Source organism: Bombina bombina, chromosome 1 (genome assembly GCF_027579735.1).
Source record: "Bombina bombina isolate aBomBom1 chromosome 1, aBomBom1.pri, whole genome shotgun sequence".
Taxonomy (NCBI): domain Eukaryota; kingdom Metazoa; phylum Chordata; class Amphibia; order Anura; family Bombinatoridae; genus Bombina; species Bombina bombina.
In genome coordinates, this window is record NC_069499.1 from 200,787,091 (window position 1) to 200,812,057 (window position 24,967).

The window sequence follows — 24,967 nt, forward strand, 5'->3', positions numbered from 1 at the left end:
TAATAAAGCAGTGTCAGCATCCAGGCCCATGGCTAGGAGGGGATTGGATACCCAGGGGAGGTTAAGTGGTCGGGGGGCTCAGCAGGGGCCTAACATGCCGGTTTCCCACACCCCAAGCTCACTAGGGGTTTCTGCTCTTCAGGATAGTCAGGCTCCCACTGTCACCAGGCCCACCAGTATAGAGGCACCCCCAGTGGGCCCCACAGATACTATCGGCACTTTTCAGCAATCAGCAGTTAATACTGCTGTTGCTTTCATTAGCCCTACTGTTAGCCCGGAGGGCGGTGCGTTCCTTAGTGCGGTGGGGCCAGACCCGGTGTCGGAAGCATGGTTGGCTACGTGCAAGCACTTGAGGGCCTTACCGCCTGGGGCCTTGGCATCCGTCGCCGCATTGGCCCAGTCCTTGGCAGTTGTGATGGCTCCGGGTGTGGCTGGGGCAAGAGGTGGTGGTGCGGTGGTGGGGGGAGGTTCTGGTACGCTCGGTGGTCCCCCAGCATCCACTAGGCCACATGGTACGTCCCCGGCCGGCTCCGCCCCCTTGTTTGACATGAGTGTGGACGCGCAAGGAGACGGCGCAGAGTTTACAGCCAGGAAAGGAGCGGGTCGTCTTCCAGGGGAGCCCCAAGTAAGTTGGGGAGGCTCCGGGTGGAGGATGACACTCCTGAGGGGAGGGGGGTTAGGTATGCAGGCAGGAAGGCTTCAGCTAAGACTTCTGAAGGAAGGAGAGGTAGAGTGGCAGTCGATGGGATATGTATGGGCCAGCTGGGCCAGAGTGCAGGTGTCATGAGGGGTATGTCTGGTGCGGGGGCTAATATTGGGCATACACAGTATAGTACATTGGGCAATGAGCAAAGCAGGCATAACTTGTCTGCCTCTATGCACAGGGGCGGCAGCAGAGTTACACTGCAGTGTCAGGAGACATTGGTGACTGCCATTGGGCAATCTGTGAGTATTTGATATGAAAGGCAGTGGCCTCTGCTTTGGGCATGAATGGGGGGGAGGGTAATGGGGGGCAGCTGTCTGGGGGTAATGTCGCTGAGGGCCCCTCAGGGCTCTCATCCTGCTCCCAGAGTACTCCCCATGTTCCTTTCTCTCCTCAGGTTGTCGGGAGGGACACAGTGGTGTCCCAGATGGCGTGGACAAGCACTCAAGGAGCAGCTAGTTCGCAACCAGTCAACCCCTCTACCTCAACGGCTGCTGGACAGATCAGAGCTAGAACCAGGCCACCTTTGGTGCCCAGCGGTGAGTACTTACTTGGCACATCCACACACGTAGAACACATGTTCAGGTTCAGAGAGCGAGGGGGACCTGGGGCTAGTGGGTAGAGGCCAGAAGGAAATGTTTAAAATGATAAAAAAAAGTGGCAGCTCAAGTTAAAAGCAAGGTGGCACAAGCAGCAGGGTCTGAGGTGGTTTCATTTGTCACTGAGGGGTCTGTAAATCCTGCCCTCCTAGGCGTTACTTTAGCAAGGAAGGTGGCTTCACATGGGGACACTTACCCGTGTTTAGTCCATTCACTTTATGGACACTTGAAGGCAAAAGTGGTGAAAAGGATTCAGGATGGTCGCTATGTGAACATCTTTGAACTTTCACCCGAGGCCTGTAGGGCGAAAGAGAGGGCGGCGGATGGCACAGGCCCTAAGAAAGTACAGAGGCCAGAAACGTATGAAGAATGGCAAAGGTGCTTCAGAGTGTTGGCAACCTGCTATTTGGATAAATGGCAGACGCAAGGGCACAACCTGTTTAAGTATGAGGACACGATTGATGATGTTCACGCTCAGTTCAGGGATGGTGCATGGGGGGAGTACGATATGGCTTTCTGTAGAAAGATGGTAGGAAATCCCATGCTCCATTTTGGGACTCAGGATCTGTACCTGTGGTCCAAATTGGGGCAGGAGGGGGCTAACGTGCCATCTGCAGGGACGCGTGCTGGGAACGGGAGTGTTGGAAGTTCCAGGACAAACAGTGTGACAGAGGGGCAAGTTGTTCCTTTCATCACATCTGCAAGTTCTGCAGTGGGCCACACCTGGGGGCTGAATGTAATAAAAAGCGAGAGGCCGGTGGGGAGAGACAGTTCTCCAAAGGGGGTCCTGGAAACAAGGGCGCAAACGCCCTTTAAGCCGGAGGCCATGGCCCTCTGGCTGGCACAGTGCCTGGATAGGGCGGTGGCAGGGCTTCTCAGTCAAGGGTTGAATGAGGGATTCAGGATTACGGTATTGGGCCGGGTGGTTGGTTGCATGGTACAAAGGAATTTAAAATCAGCCTACGAATTTCCGGGGGTGGTTAGGGATAAATTGGCCAAAGAGTTATTGTTAGGTAGAGTGGCAGGCCGTTTGCTGCTAAGCCTCTACCTGATTTGATAGTCTCCCCTTTGGGGGTCGTACCAAAATAGGACATGGGCAAGTTCAGGTTGATACATCACCTGTCATACCCAAAGGGGGAGTCGGTGAACAATGCCATTGACACCGAGCTCAGCTCGGTACACTACCAATCCTTTGATGAGGCATTGGAGCTAGTCAGGGGTAAGGGAAGAGGAGCCCTGATGGCAAAGCTGGACATAGAATCCGCTTTTAGGCTGCTCCCCTTGCATCCGTCGGCTTTTAGGCTGATGGGCATGAAATTCGACGGCGACTTTTACGTTGATCGTTGCCTGCCAATGAGGTGCTCTCTGTCATGCGCTCGGGTGGTGGGGCCGTAGCTCATTACTTGGATGATTTCCTCCTGGTGGGATGTGCTGGCTCCGCGGAATGTGAGAGTCTGATGAAGGTCATGCACGACATGATGGGTAGGTTTGGGGTCCCTTTGGCGGCCGATGAAACGTAGAGGCCCTGCATATGTTTCATATTTCTATGCATAGAAATTGATACAGTTGCCGTAGTTTGCAGACTTCCAAGAGACAAGGTCAACCGCTTGTTAGAGGAGGTTCTGTCAGTCAAGAGGGCAGCCTGGGTATCCCTTAAGGAGTTGCAATCCTTGCTTGGCCTGTTAAATGGCAGGGCTATTCCTATGGGGAGGGTCTTTAATAGGCGAGGGGGTTCAGAGTGTCGCAGGGCATGAGGAATGACCTTAAGGTGTGGGAGGAATTTCTTGAAAAGTTCAACAGCATTTGTCTGTGGCGGGACAGTCCCAGGTCTAATCAGGCGCTGCACTTGTTCACTGATGCGGCAGGTGGGTTCGGCTATGGGGCTTACCTGAATGGGTCTTGGAGCGCTGCTCCATGGCCTAGGGACTGGATCTCGGCAGGTTTTACCAAGAACCTGACGCTGCTAGAGCTGTTCCCTATTATAGTGGCGGTTGAGCTATGGGGTCCTGTGCTGGCTAACAAAGTTGTGGTGTTTTGGTCAGATAACATGTCTGTGGTGTACGCCATTAACAGGTTGTCCGCTTCCTCGCCTAGAGTTGTCACGTACTTATGACACTTGGTATTACGGTGCCTGCAGCTGAACATTTGTTTTGTAGCGCGACAAGTACCGGGTGTGCAGAATGTGATAGCTGATGCTCTGTCTAGGTTTAATTCGGTTTCCTTTAGACAGGCCGCCCTGACGGCGGAGCAGTCAGGCCTAACGTACCCTCCCTTTCTTTGGCAGATGGCGGAGGCTGGGAAACTATTATCCCCCTAATTCGGGCATCAGTGGCTCCTAAGACCTGGAAAACTTACGAGAGTCACTGGAAAGGATGGGTATGTTTTGCTGGTCAGAGGGGGTTCGTGGTTCATATGGCATCTCAGGTACAGGTGTTGGAATGGTGTGCATGGTTACGCAATAAAGGGACCTCTAAAGTAGCAGTGCAGAGTAGGTTAGCGACCATGTCATTTTTCAATAAGACTCTGGGCATCAAAGATTTCTCAGGGTCTTTCCTGGTTAGGCAGGTGCTGAAGGGATGGGGCCGAGTGAAACCACGCCCGAAGGATCATAGGGAGCCTATCACAATGTTGAGGCTGCATGACTTGATGCGGTGCTTGAATGAGGTATGCTCCTCTGAGTTTGAAGTGTCGCTATTCCGCACGGCATTCTTGTTTGCATTTCCGAGGGCTCTGAGGATTGGGGAGCTGGTTGCATCATTATGCATCGGAGGTGTGGGTGGTATACTAGGAGAGCATGTTCGGCCCGCAGTGAATGGGCTCATGTTGCTTATACCTAGATCGAAGACCGACCAGGCAGGAAAAGGAGCGTGACTGTTGCTGGATAGGTTAGACACGGGGGTCTGTTGTCCAGTGCGGAACTTTGAGGAGTTCTGTAGGGTAAGGCCGGAGGGCCCCCCGCAACTGCTCATTCACGAGGATGGATCATCCTTATCCATCTTCCAGTTTAGGAGGGTCCTGGCAAGGGTGGCGGTGGCTGCAGGTCTGGACCCCACTAAAATAGGGTCACATTCGTTCCATATTGGGGCGGCAACGAGTGATGCTGCTGAGGGTTCTTCTAGCAAAGACATAAAGCGGTTAGGGCACTGGAAGTCGGACAGATACAAACTGTATGTTTGTCCTTTGCGGGGAGACAGATCGCTGGCACGGGGGGTCTCACAGGCTTGACTCGCGCTGAGTATTTCACAGATGGGGCTAGGAGGCGCTCTGTTGGGTGACGGTTGGGGGGCTTTAGCTGGTGATGTGGCGGTGGGGGTAGGGTTGCGCTGCTATTTGGTAGTGGCACGCAATCATTATCCATGTTGCTCAGCTTTTTCTATCATGTCCTTTCAGGCAAGACTCCCTCCCCAACTCATAGGATGGTCTAACGTGGTTGCACAACTGCGTAGGAGATATTTTGTGAAACAAAGGGCAGCATACAATGTTATGAAAAATGTTAAGAGAAAAGTTAATCGTGAAGTGGGGAGAGCGGTTACGGCCTTAGGCGGCTTCGTCATCAGGCATGACTCTATTACGGCCGACAATAAGGCTCTATATCGACCGGATGGTATTCACCTGGCAGATGCTGGGATTGATATTTTTCTGGCAGACATCAGAAAAGGGTTATTAAGGGTTATATATATATATATATATATATATATATATATATATATATATATATATATAAATTTAAAAAAAATCTTTGATATCTTCAATGTTGCTTAGGTTTGGTTTAGTTACAGAGCTGGTTGGTTTATAGGTGGCAGCGAGAGGCCAGGGACCACAAGAGAGGTTAGCCAGGACCCTTGAATTGGGTAGAGAGAGTTATGAGTGACGTCCGGGGATGGGGGAGGGACGCCCACCAGGTGCCGACCTGGGGGGTACTCCCCCTTACGAATCTTTGGGTGCAGATCTCTAGAGTTTGCAACTATCTTTCTCTGCCATTTGAGCGCAAGCAACCCGTGCTGCGCTGCAGTCTCACGAATGGGGGTTCTGGCCTTCTGGCAGTAGGGGTTTAAATTAAGGTTTAGATGCCGCCACCAACTTTTACTGAACTTGTTACAAGTTAATAATAGTTGAAAAAGTTGTCTGATATGGCATTTTGCGTGATAAAGGTTTATGTTAATAAACGCGACCGTGACCGGTCTTTCCCCACAGATGGTGTTGTGTGTTTATTTCAGTATAAAGTTTAGAATAATTAAAGACGTAATAGGAGGTTTGTCCCTTATGCATGGGAGATAACCCGACAAGCAAAAAGAGTTAACATATTCCTCCATAGATTTCAATGGAGCAAGAAAAGTGGAAAAGAAACCTAATACCCTAACTTGCGTGCAAACCCGATCACGTTTTCACTCAAAATCTAGCTCTATATATGTTAAAGGGATGTTAAACAGTAAATACATTCTAGACATAGAGGCCCATTTATCAAGCTCCGAATGGAGCTTGAGGTCCCGTGTTTCTGGCAAGTCTGCAGGCTCGCTAGAAACAGCAGTTATGAAGCAGCGATCTAAAGACCGCTGCTCCATAACCCTGTCCTCCTGCTCTGAGCAGGAGGACAGAGATCGCTACAATTCAACCCGATCGAGTACGATCAGGTTGATTGACAACCCCCTGCTGGCTGGCCGATTAGCCGTAAATCTGCAGGGGTCGGCGTTGCACCAGCAGCTCATAAGAGCTGCTGGTGCGACGCTTCATACGGAGAGTGTATTGCTCTCCGCATTCAACGAGGTCTGTCGGACCTGATCCGCACTGTCGAATCAGGTCCGACAGACCTTTGATAAATAGGCCTCATAATGATGTATTCAAAGCAAAGATTAGCCTTAGAATAATATCTAGATGTATTTTTCACTATTATGGCCTAGATCACAATCTATTGGCTACATATTTTTCAGCTCTTTTTTGGGCTTAAAAGGGTACTTTTCTATTCAATGTAATCACAATATCATGTTTTCTTCTCTTTCCCACACTTGCAAACAAGTTTTTTATCCCTTTAAAAAGCACTATTTCTCCTATGGGGCCTAAAAGTTCTAGTCGATTACAATACTTTTTTGCATCACTTTTCAACACATTTTCGGGGCCAGTTTTGACTTTTGGAATTTGACACTTCTAGGTACTTGATAAGTCTTTGAAAGGACATTTTGGATAGCTTTAGAACTATTTAAGGGCTATTTGCAAGCAACCTTTTATCTTACACATATCGAAAATACTCTGAAATGGCCACAGGAGACATTGGAGAGGTCTATTAATATATATGGTATTGAGTCATTAAAGTTCTATTGATCTCTATTGGAAAGGCATCATATTGTGGACAGGGCACACATTTTACATATGTATAGGTACTAATGCATATGCAGATATGTTGATTACATTAACCCTCTATAGTTAAAGGGACCTTCACAAAAAGTCACCTCAGGACCTCAATATATATGAATGGTGTGTTTTTAATTTTTAATTTCTTATTTGACTGTAAGTCTCACTCATACTGTCATGATTTATTATCACTAACAGTACTGGCACCTTTTAAGTCGGATTTTTAAAGGAGATTGCACAAATGCGACTTTCATTGGAAACTATTGTAATCTGTTTCCATCCGCACCACTGCTAAACCATCTGAATTCATCTTTTATGTTGTCAGGACGGGCAGACTGTGCACCATTTTTATATTTCTCTATAGGTACTTTTATACTTTGACAAGTATTGTTTTTCACAATATTTATTTCTATTGTTAGTTAAAGCACTGTTCCCATTTTGACATGAACTTTAAACAATATGGTGATTATGTGTTTCTTTGCAAAGCACTTATAATATCTTCTTTTACTGGATTTTAACATTCTTTTAACTGTAAATTGTGAACCCACTGCTTTTCTACATTGTATCTGACTAAGAGACCCATAAACTAGATTCCACCTTTGTGAATGGTTTTAATAGGGAATTCCAAAACTCTGTGCTTGTGTTTGTGCTTACATTATTGAACTTGTAAACAGGAACAAACATTCATGACTGTGAGTTCAATAATGTCGTTGCAGCCACTTTGAAAGACACTCTCATGACCAAGTTTGTACTTAGGGAGCATGGAGGTGCATCCCCTATCAATACCTGTTCACTAATGCGCAATCTTGTTTAAGGGTCTCCTAGGATAAACTGTAGCTTTACCTAAAGATTTTTTTCCATTAAATTATAAACATAACTGTAACTTTAAAACATATGCCACATTTATCATTTTCGCAGGTCAGTGTTCTACCTTGACTTGACTATGAACTCTGAAGTGAAAGGTCTCATCCCAGACAGGATTTTCATTGTTCCAAATAGTTCTAGTTTTCTTCCTTTCAGTCAATGCTGAGGGAAGCCACAGATACACATAGCAGTCCGGGTTGCTCACTGTTCAGAATGAGGAAAATAAATATTTACTCTTTGTTCATAGAAAATATATTCTATTCTATAATAGGAAAGAGAGAAGACTAAGCACATTGCTTATTTGTAGTGTTATTGTTCTAACATTTATATAAAGGATAAGTTTATATATGACAATTTCACATAATAGAAACCAAATTTCACTTGTGTTAGCTACACTTTCCATCCCACTGACCATTACATGTCGCCCAGCAACTCCAGCATCCTGTCTTCATGCCTCACTCTCGACAAAAAAGATCATCCTCACCACCTTTTGTTCTGATCTGCCAACCACACACTACAATATTAAATTAAGTGTACATCTTGACAAGGTTGGTTGGTAAAACTTTCTAAGGACATTAAAGCATTTTTTATATATATATATATATATATATATATATATATATATATATATATATATATAAATAAAACAGGCAAAGGGAAGGCACTCACCGTCTTAATAACAAACTCCTTTATTGTTTAGTTAACGTTTTCGGGGTTGCCCCCGTCCTCAGACCAACAGAACAAATTCAAAACACACCTATTTAACAGGAAACCCACCCTCGTGAAATCTGAATCAGCTGTGTCTCTGCACGTCTTCCCAAGCACAACTGCACATGAGCAAAACTGGTACAGAACACAGCTGCAAAGAAAAGGCCATCACCATAGTAACCTCCAAACACCAACGTGTAAAACATGACAGGTTAAAAACAAACATGATCGCCATATGTACAAGCCATATATTGATGTCACATATGCGTATTCTAACTTCATACCTCCTGAGTAATATCAGACAAAGCATTCACATATTCCGTGCTCCGTTCTATCTTTAGTTGCCCATTATTACCTAGCAACCAACTGTCAACACAAACCACAGCGCTCCTTATTAAACATTTTGAACAAGCCAAACCATATTCGTAGTGCCTGTCCACATCCAGCGCAGTGAACCAGTCAAACTCACCCCATTGGGATCACCGTAACACCACAAATATTCCATTGTATCAGCAGACACCCCACATCAATCAACCATAATCAGTTCACAGACCACATCTGTAAGAACGCCACCCATAAACAGTTAAACAGATAAACAATCGCGCAACATTCAAACAGACCCGTAAAACCAAATATACAAATTCTAACAAACTGGAAAGACCGGATTCCCTACTCTGTCACTGAAAGTGACCGTGTATCGCCATTAGTTCTAGACTGTCAGACTAATACTCCTCAACAGGGTTAACATAACCTCAACACCTTTCAAGAGATGTGCACCGCTACCCTTCACAGTAAACTCACTTGCGTATTGCAGCACACTTAGCACCTCTCACCCCCAGTTGAAATGACACCCGTACCCAGATAAACACGCCCAAACACAACCTCTCATTCACTATCACAACCACAGCAAATAACCCACACTACAATTCACATTCACAATCAGAACAACAGAAATTAACCCGGGTACCATGGTCTTACTCACTGAGCACTCGCTGTGCAGATTGGATTTGACAGCTGCAAGCAGTCAAGGAAGCAAAACCTAAATACACCACTGACTTTTGCTATAACACAGTGGTTTACCTTGCTTTCCACTGATTTAGGTAACAGTTTAGGAGAAAGAATTATTTCAGCAAATTGGTCCCTATTTAACATTTAAGTGATGTCTGCTAGACTATTAGAATTGAGTTCTATTTACTTGTGAAACATGACCTACTCATGTGAGTAGTAACAGCAAAATGTGGAAATGTGTTTGTGCCAAATAGTTTAGATGCTTTTAAATCAAATGCCTTATTTTTCTAATACTTTTAACAATAGATAGCAAATACCAATTTGGCTAAAATGTGGCAAATAATAATTAGCAATAAACTGGTTAATGATTTTTCAAGATATTCGTTAAAAAAAAAAAGGCAAAATATTTTATGGCCTCATGGTGAATTTTTAATGAAGATCTACGATAATTTAAAAACCATAATACCGTCATGGGTCACATTTGCAATATGTAAACAATGTTTTCGAACGTCAGCACAAACACAGTGGAAAAATATCTTTAGCATTGTGATTTGGAAGTTATGATAAATTGTGTTATTGATATACAGTATGTTGTAGTTTTCTAATTATCAGTATAATCAGTGTCTTCTTCACAATTCAGTTAATACTAAAAAGGACAATGTACGGTAAAACATTTTTTTATCTCATTTAAAGGAACATTCCATAACAATTTCCCTGCATAGTGATAGTCTTCAATAGATATCTATTTTCTAATTTGCAACAGTTTAAAGGGACACTGAACCCAAATTTGTTGTTTTTGCGATTTAGATAAAGCATGCAATTTTAAGCAACTTTCTAATTTACTCCTATTATCAAGTTATAACTCCAGGAGTGTATAAAGGAGTTTATAAAGTTGTTTTTTATAAAAAATCCTTTATCTTTGTTTTGTAATTTGAAGTATAGTTAATTTTGCTTTTCGAATCTGCCACCAATACTGAAATTATTCATACTGCAGTATTGGATGTGGAAAAGTTATGCTTACAAGAGTCAACAGCAGAAATTAACCTTACAGTGGGTGGATATAGTACATATTATTATTTCCTTCTTCAAACTCACAAATGTATACAAAGAATTAAATGAAAATATATAAATATTACTACCCAATATTGCTCTATTTCATTTATAATGTTTAACTCACCAGTATCTGTTCCATGGATGTTCTTTGCTTTTACAATTGTTACAGATACTTCATAGCTAGAGGCTTCTTCCTGCAAATCAGAGAACCACAACAGAAATAAGTTACCTTGTACTAACCTTCAGCATTGAAAAGCATAGTAGTAACAGTAGAAAAAAATAGCAGATACCCATTTTGTAAGACACTACCCTTTGGCTCTCATCCCAATTTATCAGAATTCCCAAATTGTATGCGACCTGGGGTGATTTTTGTTTGTTTTTGTGGGTTTTTTTTAAAGCTATTCCATAGAAAGAGTCACAGTGTGATCAGTAAAGATGCTCAGATAAATATACTATACAACAGCAACATGTGTTTAAAGGGATAGAAAGGTAAAAAAGTAATTACTGTTTTTCTGGGGCATATTCACATATCCTGTGAGGGCTGTGCACCAGTATTTAAACACCACAGCCGCTCAGAGAGCTGATGCTGATGTGTATTGCTTCTGAAGACATCATTTGTGTCATACAAGTCAATTCTAACTCTCTGACAAGGTGAGGTGTTTGAATACTGGTGCACAGGATATCTGTTATACAAAAACAAAATACATACATGATCAAGTAAAAAGTAAAACATGGCAGCTAATCAATTCAGTACTGACGATTACTTTCTAATATGTTTGAATGCAGATTTTTTTTCCAAGTAACTTTAAATAACAATTTATTACATTAATGCAATTAATAATCTGAGATCATTTTGTACAGTATAATAATTAACTTTATTCAAATTTTGATTAGTTTATTAACTAACCTGTTATTTAAACATTAAAACACTTTATTGCAATTTTAAAGGAACCTTCCAGGGCAGTGAACTCAAATTGAAACATTTATGATTCAAACAGAACATGCCATTTTAAACAACTTCCCAGTCTACTGAGATTATTACATTTGCTTCGTTAGGTAGACTCAGAAGCAGCAATGCACTATGGGAGCTAGCTGGTGATTGGCCACTGTACATATATGCCTCATGTTGTTGGCTCAGCAGATGTGTTCACATGTTGCTGGCTCAGCAGATGTGTTCAGCTAGCTCTCAGTAGTGCAATGCTGCTGCTGATCCTACCTTGGTTTTACTCTTCAACAAAGGATACCAAGAGAACAAAACATTTCATAATAGAAGTACATTTCATTGTTGTTTAAAATTGCATGTTCTGTCTGAATCAAGAAAGTTTAACTTTTATGGCTTTAATTTCAGTAACAGTTTAATAGTTCAAAATTTTTATTTGAGCAATATTTTTAACTTAAAGGGACAGTCTACACTAAAATTGTTATTGTTTTAAAAGATAGATAACGCCTTTACTACCCATTCCCCAGCTTTGCACAACCAACATTGTTATATTAATAAACTTTATAACATTTAAACCTCTACATTTCTGCCTGTTTCAAAGGCTCTATAGTCAATTTTCATGTGAAAGTGCCCGGTTTTAAAAAAACTATTAAAAACAGGGTCACTTTCATTCATGAAAATTTACATAGCACCGTATTTTAAAAATAATTACCTTGTTCTTCTGAAACGTTGGATCGCCGTTCTGAAATGATGCCCCGCCTGCTTCTTCCTGGTTTACTTACCCAGCAATTACAAAACCGGCTTCCTCCAATCACGGCATTGCCTCAGACAATGATTACCCCGGGGGAAGCCTTGATTGGAGGATGCCAGAATCGTCATTGCTGACGTATGAAGAGGCTTGCGACGGGCTGGTGAAGCACTGGAGCGGCTTCAAGAAGAAAAGGTAAGTATATTTAAAAAAAACGGCTGAAATGTCAATTTTCATGAATGAAAGTGCTCTTGTTTTTAATCGTTTTTTTAAAAAAACGGGCATTTTCACATGAAAATTGACCTTCACTTTAATCACATGCTATTTTATTTGCTTTTCACAACAGGAGACTGATAGTTCATGTGGGCCATATAGATAACATTCGCCTAGATTAAGAATTTTGCGGTAACAGGGGTGCGGTGCTAACGAGCAGTTTATGCTCACCGCTCACCTACAGACAGCGCTGGTATTACGGGTTTTTACAAACCCGGCGTTAGCCGCAGAAAAGTGAGCGGAGAGCAAAATTTAGCTCCACATCTCACCTCAATACCAGCGCTGCTTATGGTAGCGGTGACCAGGTAAAACGTGCTCGTGCACGATTTCCCGATAGTAATCAATGGGGGAGAGCCGGCTGAAAAAAAAACTAACACCTGCAAAAAAGCAGCGATTCAGCTCCTAACGCAGCCCCATTAATTCCTATGGGGAAATACTTTTAATGTCTACACCTAACACCCTAACATGAACCCCGAGTCTAAACACCCCTAATCTTACACTTATTGACCCCTAATCTTCCGCCCCCGACATCGCAGACACCTGCATTATATTATTAACCCCTAATCTGCCGCTCCGTACACCGCCGCCACCTACATTATACTTATTAACCCCTAATCTGCTGCCCCCAACATCGCCGAACCCTACATTACATTTATTAACCCCTAATCTGCCGCCCCCAATGTCACTGCAACCTAACTAAATTTATTAACCCCTAATCTGCCGCCCACAACGTCGCCACCACTATATTAAAGTTATTAAACCCTAAACCTAAGTCTAACCCTAACCATAACCCCCCCTAACTTAAATATAATTTTAATAAATCTAAATAAAATTAATACAATTAACTAAATTATTCCTTTTTAAAACTAAATACTTACCTATAAAATAAACCCTAAGCTAGCTACAATATAATTAATAGTTACATTGTAACTAGCTTAGGGTTTATTTTTATTTTACAGGCAACATTGTATTTATTTTAACTAGGTAGAATAGTTTAATATTTAATAGCTACCTAGTTAAAATAAAGACAAATTTACCTGTAAATAAAACCTAAACTAAGCTACAATTACGCCTAACACTACACTATAATTATATTAATTCCCTAAATTAACTACAATTAAATACAATTATCTAAAGTATGGGAAAAAATCCCACTAAATTACAGAAAATAATAAAATAATTACAAGTTTTTTAAACTAATTACACCTAATCTGATCCACCTAATAAAATATATAAAATCCTCCCAAAATAATAAAAGCCCTACCCTATACTAAATTACAAATAACCCTTAAAAGGGCCTTTTGTGGGGCATTGCCCCAAAGTAATCAGCTCTTTTACCTGTATAAAAAAAGTACAATACCCCCCAACATTAAAACCCACCCACCACCCACACACCCAACCCTACTCTAAAACCCACCCAAATCCCCCCTTAATAAAACCTAACACTACCCCTTGAAGATCACCCTACCTTGAGAAGTCTTCACCTAACCGTGCCAAAGTCCTCAACGAAGCCGGGCGAAGTGGTCCTCCAGACGGGCAGAAGTCTTCATTCAAGCCGGGAAGAAGAGGTCCTCCAGACGGGCAGAAGTCTTCATCCAGATGGCATCTTCTATCTTCATCCATCCGGCGTGGAGCAGGTCCATCTTCAAGACATCCGACGAGGAGCATCCTTCCTGGCCGACGACTAACCGACGAATGAAGGTTCCTTTAAGTGACCTCATCCAAGATGGCGTCCCTTCAATTCCAATTAGCTGATAGAATTCTATCAGCCAATCGGAATTAAGGTAGGAAAATCCTATTAGATTTATTTAAATTATATTTAAGTTAGGGGGTGTTAGGGTTAGGGTTAGACTTAGATTTAGGGGTTAATAACTTTAATATAGTGGCAGCGACTTTGGGGGCGGCAGATTAGGGGTTAATAACTGTAGGTAGGTGTCGGTGATGTTAGGAACGGCAGATAAGGGGTTAATAAAATTTAACTAGTGTTTGCGATGCGGGAGTGCGGTGGTTTAGGGGTTCATATATTTATTATAGTGGCGGCGATGTCCGGTTCGGCAGATTAGGGGTTAAAATTTTTATTTTAATAGTTATGTCGTAGATCGATATTCTCTTGGAAAAGTGTCTTTGAAATGAACGCCTTATATTTTACATACTTGTTGCAACAAGTGCTCTTTGACAATGTCTATTTGAAATTACTTTTAATAGCACTGATTGTTTTGTTTGTATTCACTTGTATGCTGTAAACCTCAGCTTTTCTTAATAAAAAGAAGTTTACATTTTTTATTTTTTATTTTAGTGTTTGCGATGTGGGGGTGCCTCGGTTTAGGGGTTAATAAGTAGTTTATGGGTGTTAGTGTACTTTTTAGCACTTTAGTTAAGAGTTTTATGCTACGGCGTTAGACCATAAAACTCTTAACTACTGACTTTAAAATGCCGTACCAGGCTTGACAGGAGAGGGTCTACTGCTCACTTTTTGGAAGACTCGTAATACCGGCGCTATGCAAGTCCCATTGAAAAAATAGGATACGCAATTGACGTAAGTGGATTTGCAGTATTTTCGAGTCTGGCCAAAAAAGTGAGCGGTACACCTGTACCTTCAAGACTCGTAATACCAACGGGCATTAAAAATCAGCGTTGGGATCTCTCAACGCTGCTTTTTAAGGCTAACGCAAGACTCATAATCTATCAGATTGTGTTTATGCCCGAGAAGTTATTTAAGATTTAGCACAAGACAATACTAAATGCAAGTCATTAGATAATAAACAGTCACAGTCATGTGATCAGGGGGCTGTCAGAAGATGTTTAGATACAAGGTAATCGTAGAGGTAAAAAGTATATTAATATAACTGTGTTGGTTATGCAAAACTGGGGAATGGATAATAAAGGGATTATCTATATTTTAAAACAATAAAAATTCTATTGTAGACTGTCCCTTTAAAGGGACATGAAACCCACATTTTTTTTTAATGATTGAATACTTTTCACAATGTAATACATTTGCAAGAGCATTAGATTGTTTCCCTCTATGTAATGCCCCAAACAAGTGTATGCTACCTCCCTAGGTATGCTCTTCCACAAATAATTCCAAACAATACCATGAGCACAAAGCAAATCTGATAATAGAAATAAATTAGACATTTTTTAAATTGTATGTTCTGTCGTAATCATGAAAGAAAAAAAAACATGGGTTTCTTGTTCCTTTAACACGTGATGAGAGCATTCGTGAAAGCTTAAACATAAAAAACAACAAACATTTAAAGTGACAGTATACACCAATTTTCATATATCTGCATGTAATAGACACTACTATAAAGAAGAATATGCACAGATACTGATCTAAAAATCCAGTATAAAGCCTCTTAAAAACTTACTTAGAAGCTCCCAGTTTAGCACTGTTGAAAAGGTTAGTCTGCGACAACCACTGAATTGAGCTGTATGCAAAAAGAGCAGACACTCACCCCCTTACTCTGCATATGAAAAGACCCTTTACACAAACAGGAGCAAACTGAAGTAGGTAGACAACAGTCTACTTCTAAAATTTTGGGGCTTGTTTAGGAGTGTGAAAATCAGCACAATGTTATTTAAAAATAAGCAGAACTATAGATTTTTACCAACAAAGAAAAACATGTATGGGTATATAAATGGATCATCTACAAAACATGTATGCAAAAAAAATCTAGTCTATAATGTCCCTTTAATATTTTCCAGTCAGCCATGTTGCCGAGAGCTCTGTGAATTAGCCAGTGAACAACTGATTCTTGTTTTAATATCAATTTAAAGGGACAGTCAACACCAGAATTTGTGTTGTTTAAAAAGATAGATAATCCCTTTATTACCCATTCCCCAGTTTTGCACAACCAACACAGTTATAATAACACACGTTTTACCTCTGTAATTAGATGAGGCCCTTATCTAGGTGAATTACTATTTGGATGGATTGCCATCTTATCCCAGTTACAAAACCTTTTGAGTGGAATCTTATTGATATGAACAGTGATAATACTTAATAAGGTATGAAATTGACATTGCACAATAGATTTGTCAGACCTGTAATAGGTTAATTAGTGATGAAGGAGTTAATCCTGCAAAGTGTCCTTTAGCCAATTGAATGTTTTTACACCCTTTATCAAGCCCAATAGTTACAAGGGAAGAGTAAGCTATGAGTACGGCAAACATGCTGAAACGCGTAAGCTGAACTACATACTAAAGGGCATGTCTTTTGTCTATTTTTGTATCACTTCTGTTTTTATGGAATAAAGCTGAATTTCCCTTTTGTTGCGGCTCCTGAACTTTTGTTTGTTTACCTCTGTAATTACCTTGTATCTAAGCCTCTGCAAACTGCCACTTTATTTCAATTCTTTTGACAGACTTGCAATTTAGCCAATCAGTTCTAACTCCTAGGTAACTTCACGTGCGTGAGCTCAGTGTTATCTATATGATACACATGAACTAACACCCTCTAGTGGTCAAAATGCATTTAGATTAGAGGCAGCCTTCAAGGTCTAAGAAATTAGCATATGCGCCAACCTAGGTTTAGCTTTCAACTAAGAATACCTAGAGAACAAAGCAAAATTGGTGATAAAAGTAAATTACAAAGTTACATGCCCTATTTGAATCATGAAAGTTTATTTAGGACTTGACTGTCCCTTTAAACGCTTTCTCGTCCGTAAATATTAGTAACATATTCAATTGCTGTTGTTTTATATATATATATATATATATATACTGAGTATATATATATATATATATATATATATATATATATATATATAATTTTATTAGGCCTTTATGTTGTTTTAGAAACATAAAATTTGACGGTATATATTAACAAAAAAGGCCCATCAAGTCTACTCTGTTACATGTTACTGTTTTGTAAAATTTTGGGTTTCATGTCGGTATATTACCACCAGTTTACACAGTTTGCAAAAACAGTGGAAATTACACCTATATGTGACCTATATGTGAGTAAATCTGTGAATGTTTTTTATTTTTTTTATTTGATAGATTTAGACATTAAATACTCTGACACTTTAACATAAAATGTTGAAATTACGTGTGGTAAAACACAAAAACAAACAGCATATTTTCATAATTTATTTTGTCTTACTTTACTGTAATTTAAACTGAAAAATATGGATTTTCCCATGTTAAGAATTTGAAGCTGGGGCGCAAGTAGACCTCACTAGGCCCCAGGGAAACGCAGTGCAGTACGCTCCATTTTAGCAACGCTCTTTCTAGTCATTTCCAGAAGCTGAGCCTGGCGCCACATAAGACAAAGAGGAGATGATTCTTTTTGACTATGAGTCATCCTTTGTTCTAAGTTACTTTATGCCAGAGGGAATGCACTTGTGCAGCCTTCCTGTACCTATGTATATTGGCAGGTTTCTCTATACAGCAAAATTGTGGTGGCCATATTGGAAATACCAATATGCCACCATAATATAAAGACAAATTACAAAAATGTTCTTAAACTGTGAGTCTTTTCTCAGGGGGGCACGCAGAGGGGCAAGACATGATGCCCAAGGTGCCAGGACCAACCAGGCCCCTCTGTAGTGACAACCCTGTTTGGAAGTGCACAATGCAGACATTATAAGCCTATACTTTCATATCTTCCCTCTGTAGAGGTTTGCTAACAAAATGACAGTGGCTACCTGTGTCTATCCCAGTAACAAGTCAGTTTCTCCAAATATGCCAAACATGATACGACTTTGAAACAACCCTGAAGCCAAAAATATTACAGTAAAAAAAACATTGCTGTGCCCATGAAACACACATCAGGGAAATAAGGTATGGCAGCTATAATAAAGAACTCAACAAAAATCAATATAGTTATTTAATTAGTATTTAATCACATAACTATTGATTTTTGGCTATTATACAAATATAATTCTTAAGAAAATTCTCATACTGATCATTATTCCCTATCAGTGATCTGTGCTTTGTTAAATCATTGCTTATTGCTAATTATTTCCCATTTATAATTTTCTTAACTATTTTTTTTTTTATAAAAAACAGAACTAAAATGACTTTTACAATTCAATGTGTGTTATCTATACTGCATACAAATAGATAAGTTGGTTCCATAATCAGCTGCTTTTTCCTAATATGTATTAAATTATTATTAATATATATTATTGGTGGGTACACAGTTGTGGATATAGAAATCAGAAGAGGAAGACAATTACTAAGAACTTATCAGTGGCATTTTTAACCAGGTTGGTTGGTGATAGAGTAAACAGAATAACATAAAATTAAAGTTTCTTCTGATGAGAACTCTTCAAAAAAGTCCTATTCAAGATATAAAAAAGTAGATCAGGGGCGCGATCCCCTATACAGCGCAAACGTGGGAACTTGCGCCGCCCCCGTAATTTCACCTCGCACATCGGGGTATTACATATACCCCGCCGGCAGTTCCTAAAGTGCCGTAAGTCTGATAAACTAGCGATGGTCAGAAATGAGCATAACTACAAGTTTCTGTAGTCGCTAGTGACTTACTGCACTTTAGAAACTGCCGGCGCCTTCGAAAAGTAAAGGAAATATCAAATCTCCTGTAACAGTCTAACACGCCTCCCAAAAATAGCCCAACAAACCCCCCTATATCCGCAATCCCCCCTCTCACTACTAATAATAAATGTATTAACCCCTAGACCGACAACCCCCCACAATGCAATAAGCCTAATTATTAACCCCTAAACCGCCATAGCCCACAACGCAATTAACCTATTTAAGTATTAACCCCTAAACCGACATAGCCCACATAGGTTATTAAATGTATTAACCCCTAATCTGCCGCCGCCTCCAACGTCGCCACCCCTATAATAAAGTTATTAACCCCTAAACCTAAGTCTAACCCTAACACCCCCTAACTTAAATATTATTTAAATAAATCTAAATAAAATTAATATTATTAACTAAATTATTCTTATTTAAAACTAAATACTTACCTATAAAATAAACCCTAAGATAGCTACAATATAATTAATAATTACATTGTAGCTATTTTAGGATTTATTTTTATTTTACAGGCAACTTTGTACTTATTTTAACTAGGAACAATAGCTATTAAATAGTTAATAACTATTTAATAGCTACCTAGTTAAAATAATTACAAATGTACCTGTAAAATAAAACCTAACCTAAGTTACAATTACACATAACACTACACCATCATGAAATTAATTAAATAAATTAACTACAATTACCTAAAATTAAATACAATAAATAAAATAAACTATAGCACAAAAACAAACAAACACTAAATTACAGAAAATAAAAAAAAATTACAAGAAGTTTAAACTAATTAACCTAATCTAAGCCCCCAATAAAATAAAAAAGCCCCCAAAATAATAAAATTCCCTACCCTATACTAAATTACAAATAGCCCTTAAAAGGGCTATTTGCGGGGCATTGCCCCAAAGTAATCAGCTCTTTTACCTGTAGAAAAAGAAATACAACCCCCCCAACATTAAAACCCACCACCCACACCCAACCTTACTCTAAAACCCACCCAATCCCCCCTTAAAAAAAAAACCTAACACTACCCCATTGAAGATCACCCTACTTTGAGCTGTCTTCACCCAGCCGGGCAGAAGTCTTCATCCGATCCGGGCACAAGTGGTCCTCCAGCCGGGCAGAAGTCTTCATCCGATCCGGGCAGAAGAGGTCCTCCATCCAGGCAGAATTCTTCATCCAAGCGGCATCTTCTATCTTCTTCCATCCGACGAGGAGCGGGTCCATCTTGAAGACATCCGACGCGGAGCATCCTTCCTGGTCGACGGACTAACGACGAATGAAGGTTCCTTTAAATGACGTCATCCAAGATGGCGTCCCTTGAATTCCGATTGGCTGATAGAATTCTATCAGCCAATCGGAATTAAGGTAGGAAAAATCCTATTGGCTGATGCAATCAGCCAATCGGATTGAAGTTCAATCCGATTGGCTGATCCAATCAGCCAATAGGATTGAGCTTGCATTCTATTGGCTGATTGGAACAGCCAATAGAATGCGATGTCAATCTGATTGGCTGATTGCATCAGCCAATAGGATTTGTCCTACCTTAATTCCGATTAGCTGATAGAATCCTATCAGCCAATCGGAATTCAAGGGACGCCATCTTGGATGATGTCATTTAAAGGAACCTTCATTCGTCGTTAGTCCGTCGGCCAGGAAGGATGCTCCGCATCGGATGTCTTCAAGATGGACCTGCTCCTCGTCGGATGGAAGAATATAGAAGATGCCGTTTGGATGAAGAATTCTGCCCGGATGGAGGACCTCTTCGGCCCGGATCGGATGAAGACTTCTGCCCGGCTGGAGGACCACTTGTGCCCGGATCGGATGAAGACTTCATCCGGGTCAAGGTAGGGTGATCTTCAATGGGGTAGTGTTAGGTTTTTTTAATGGGTGATTGGGTGGGTTTTAGAGTAAGGTTGGGTGTGGGTGGTGGGTTTTAATGTTGGGGGGAGGGTTGTATTTCTTTTTTTACAGGTAAAAGAACTGATTACTTTGGAGCAATGCCCCGCAAAAAGCCCTTTTAAGGGCTATTTGTAATTTAGTATAGGGTAGAGAATTTTATTATTTTGGGGGGCTTTTTTATTTTATTAGGGGGCTTAGATTAGGTGTAATTAGTTTAAACTTCTTGTAATTTTTTTTATTTTCTTTAATTTAGTGTTGTTTTTTTGTACTATAGTTTATTTTATTTAATTGCATTTAATTTTAGGTAATTGTAGTTAATTTATTTAATTAATTTAATGATAGTGTATTGTTAGGTGTAATTGTAACTTAGGTTAGGTTTTATTTTACAGGTAAATTTGTAATTATTTTAACTAGGTAGCTATTAAATAGTTATTAACTATTTAATAGCTATTGTACCTAGTTAAAATAAATACAAAGTTGTCTGTAAAATAAAAATAAATCCTAAAATAGCTACAATGTAATTGTTAATTATATTGTAGCTATCTTAGGGTTTATTTTATAGGTAAGTATTTTGTTTTAGATAATTTAAATAATAATTTAGTTAATAATATTAATTTTATTTAGATTTATTTAAATAATGTTTAAGTTAGGGGGTGTTAGGGTTAGACTTAGGTTTAGGGGTTAATAACTTTATTATAGTGGCGGCGACGTTTGCGGCAGCAGATTAGGGGTTAATACATTTAATAGGATATGTGGGCGGGCGACGCTGCATATGTAATGGAGCCCCAGGTGTCTGGGTCCTGCAGGTATATCACTAGAATAGACAAATACTTTTCTGATTAAAGGTTTGATCATAATATTAATAATTATTGTGATACCAAAACCGCGTAGAAGCCGGTAGCAGGTGACGCTGCATATGTAATCTTGCCCAAAGTTGTGTAACACACTCTAGTCAAATTCACACAATTAAAGGGACATGAAACCCAAATTATTATTTTTTCGGGATTCAGATACAGCATGCAATTTTAAACAACTTTCCAATTTATTTCCAATTTACTTCTATTATCAATTTCCTTAATTCTCTTGGTATCCTTAATAAAGGAGCAGTAATGCCCTACTAGGTGCTAACTGAACACATCAATAAGCCAATGATGAGAGGTATATTTGTGCAGCCAGCATTCAGCAGTTAACTCCCAGCTCCTGAGACTACCTAGGTATGCCTTTAACAAAGGATGCCAAGAGAAAAAAGCAAATTAGATAATAGAAGTAAATTATTATTTTTTTTAAATTGTATGCTCTGTCTGAATCATGAACGAACATTTTTGGGTTTTATGTCACTAAATGTAGCCACCACCCCCACCAATCAGCAAGCGCTATCCAGGGTGCTGAACCAAAAACGGGCCAGCTCCTATGCTTACATTCCTGCCTTTTCAAGATCGCAAGAGAATGAAGAAAAAATGATAATAGGAGTAATTTAGAAAGTTGCTTAAAATTGCATGCTTTAACAACAAGCGATGTATGCTCTATCTGAATTATTAAAGAAAAAAAGGGGTTTTATATCACTATAATTACAACCACCAAGACTTAAAGGGACACTAAACCTAATATTTTTCTTTAATGATTCAGATGGAAAATGCCATTTTAAGCAACTTTCTAATTTACTCCAATTGTCAATTTTTCTTCATTCTCTTGCGATCTTTATTTAAAAAGCAGGAATGTAAAGCTTAAGAGCCGGCCCATTTTTGTTTGAGAACCTGGGTTATGCTTGTTAATTGGTTTGCTAACTGTATGCACCAATAAGCAAGCACTATCCATGGTGCTGAACCTAAAATGGGCCGGCTACTAAGTTTTAAATTCCTACTTTTTAAATAAAGATAGCAAGAGAACGAATAAAAATTGATAGTAGGAGTAAATTAGAAAGTTGCTTAAAACAGCATGCTCTATCTGAATCATTAAATAAAAAATGTGGGTTTAGTGTCACTTTAAGGAAATGCTGTTATAAAGAAATTTATATAAATGGTTGTAGATAACTCTCACTAGATAGAATTAAAGGCATCTCCAGGAGGTGTCCATGGGTGTTCTTGGACGGTGTAGAGGCGGGTTTAGCTAGTTTAAAGATTAAAAGGTTGTCTTGTTCTTAACTTTCGATTATTTTTCTTTAACTGTTTTCAAGTTTTCATTATGTTTATATGTAAGTATGAACTGTTTAATAGAGGAATTTTATTTTTCTCTTTTAATTAGTTTTTTTTTCAGTAAGGCTTACAATGAACCTTAAAGGGACATGAAACCCAAAATTTTTCTTTCATGATTCAGATAGATAATTCAATTTTAAACAACTTTCCAATTTTTTCTTCTATTATTTAATTTGCTTCCTTCTCTTGTTATCCTTTGCTGAAAGGTTTATTTAGGTAAGCTCAGGAGCAGCAAAAAAACTAGGTTCTAGCTGCTGATTGGTAACTGCATATATATACCAACTGTCATTGGCTCACCCATGTGTTCAAAAACCATTTCTGCTCCTTCAACAAATGAAACAAATTAGATAATAGAAGTAAATTAGAAAGTTGTTTAAAATTATATTCTCTATCTGAATCATGAAATAATTTGTTTGAGTTTCATGTCCCTTTAAAGTGATTGTAATGTCTTTAAGACAGTGTATATAAAATGAATCTTAAAAACAGGGGCAAACATCCCGCTGTTCCACCGCTCGCATCTCAAACTGTGTTTTATTGATCGATGACGAATCCGGCTTAATCCAATCATTGTGTGCCACATGAGCTGGACGCTAAAGAGTGCATGCAATTGGATGAAGCCAGAATTTATCATTGATCAACAAAATTCAGTATGAGATGTGGGTATATGGAATTAGAATGGGGAAGCAACAAATGGAGAATAAATGGTATGTGTAATTACAGGTAAGTTTGTTAAATTTAATTATTGTGATATAAATTGTTTACCTAGGTTTTATGAGTCAAGTGTTGCATTAGGCTTCTTAGACCTATGAATATGTATATGAAAATGAAAGAGTCTATAAAATGATTTCAACATTTGGGACAAATAATAAGATATGTGATACAGTAAGTTAACTATTTCACAGAGCAATTAAATGATTAATAATATTAGCAACAAGAAGGGGAGGTGGCATACTTGTGGTAAAAGGATGAACATAGAATTATGATAATTGAGATCCCAACTGAGTGTGACAACTTATGTGAATGTGCCAATACTGTAGTTAAAGGGACAGTATACACCAATTTTCATTTAACTGCATGTAATAGACACTACTATAAAGAATAATATGTACAGATACTGATATAAAAATCCAGTATAAAACAGTTTAAAAACTTACATAGAAGCTCCCAGTTTAGCTCTGTTAAAAGGATTAGCTAGAACACCCATTGCAAGTAGGAAATATTCAGACACTCCCACCCTCCCCCTTCCTCTGCATGGGGCTTGGATAGGAGTCTGAAAATCAGTGCAATGTTATTTAAAAATAAGCAAACCTATAAAAAAAAAGCTATATAAGCTATATAAATGGATCATCTACAAAACATTTATGCAAAGAAAAATTGAGTGTATAATGTCCCTTTAAAGGGCCATTAAACCCAAAAAAATTCTTTCACGATTCAGATAGAGAATACAATTTTAAACAACATTCCAATTTACTTCTATTATCTAATTTGCTGCAATCTTTAGATATCCTTTGTTAAAGAAATAACAATGCACATTGGGGAGCCAATCACATGAGGCATCTATGTGCAGCTACCAATCAGAAGCTACTGAGCCTATCTAGATATGCTTTTCAGGAAAGAATATCAAGAAAATGAAGCAAATTAGATAATTGAAGTAAATTAGAAAGTTGTTTAAAATGGTATTCTCTATCTAAATCATGAAAGAAAAAATTTGGGTTTAATGTCCCTTTAAGCTTACAGTCAAGTAAAATGTATGACATTCCAAGTAATTAAAAGGGACATGTTACTCAACATAAATGTTCCTTTATCCCTGAACATACTGTGACAATAAAAATGTTTACCTGAGTCTTTCTTTCTTTAAAACTTAGATTAAGTCACCAGAGTCACTCTATGGGCAGTTACTATTTACTTCCTCTTCCTACTTCAATATTCATGGTAAACAAAAAAACCCACCTGTGCTTAATTCACACTTTGCTTTGCTGTTAACTTGTGAGGTTTTACCATAGTCTCATGAAAAACATTGAATTGACAAGCAAAAGAAAGTGAATGTGTCTCCACATGATAGATACACACTCATTTGAAAGTCTCAGGACAAGCAACTGGATTGGATACTTATAGTTGCTC

The 24,967-nt window shown here is 39.3% G+C and overlaps 1 protein-coding gene across 1 annotated transcript in view; it reads right to left on the reverse strand.

Moving 5' to 3' along the window:
• The window catches only part of LOC128645074 (cytosolic phospholipase A2 delta-like), a 183,387-nt gene that overhangs the window by 156,496 nt on the left and 1,924 nt on the right, over window positions 1-24,967 (reverse strand). The window contains exons 2-3 of the mRNA XM_053697830.1: window positions 10,406-10,475; window positions 7,580-7,716 (exon numbers count right to left, since the gene is read on the reverse strand). Coding sequence (XP_053553805.1) covers window positions 7,580-7,716; window positions 10,406-10,475 — 207 coding nt within the window. The remainder of the gene's footprint in view (window positions 1-7,579; window positions 7,717-10,405; window positions 10,476-24,967) is intronic.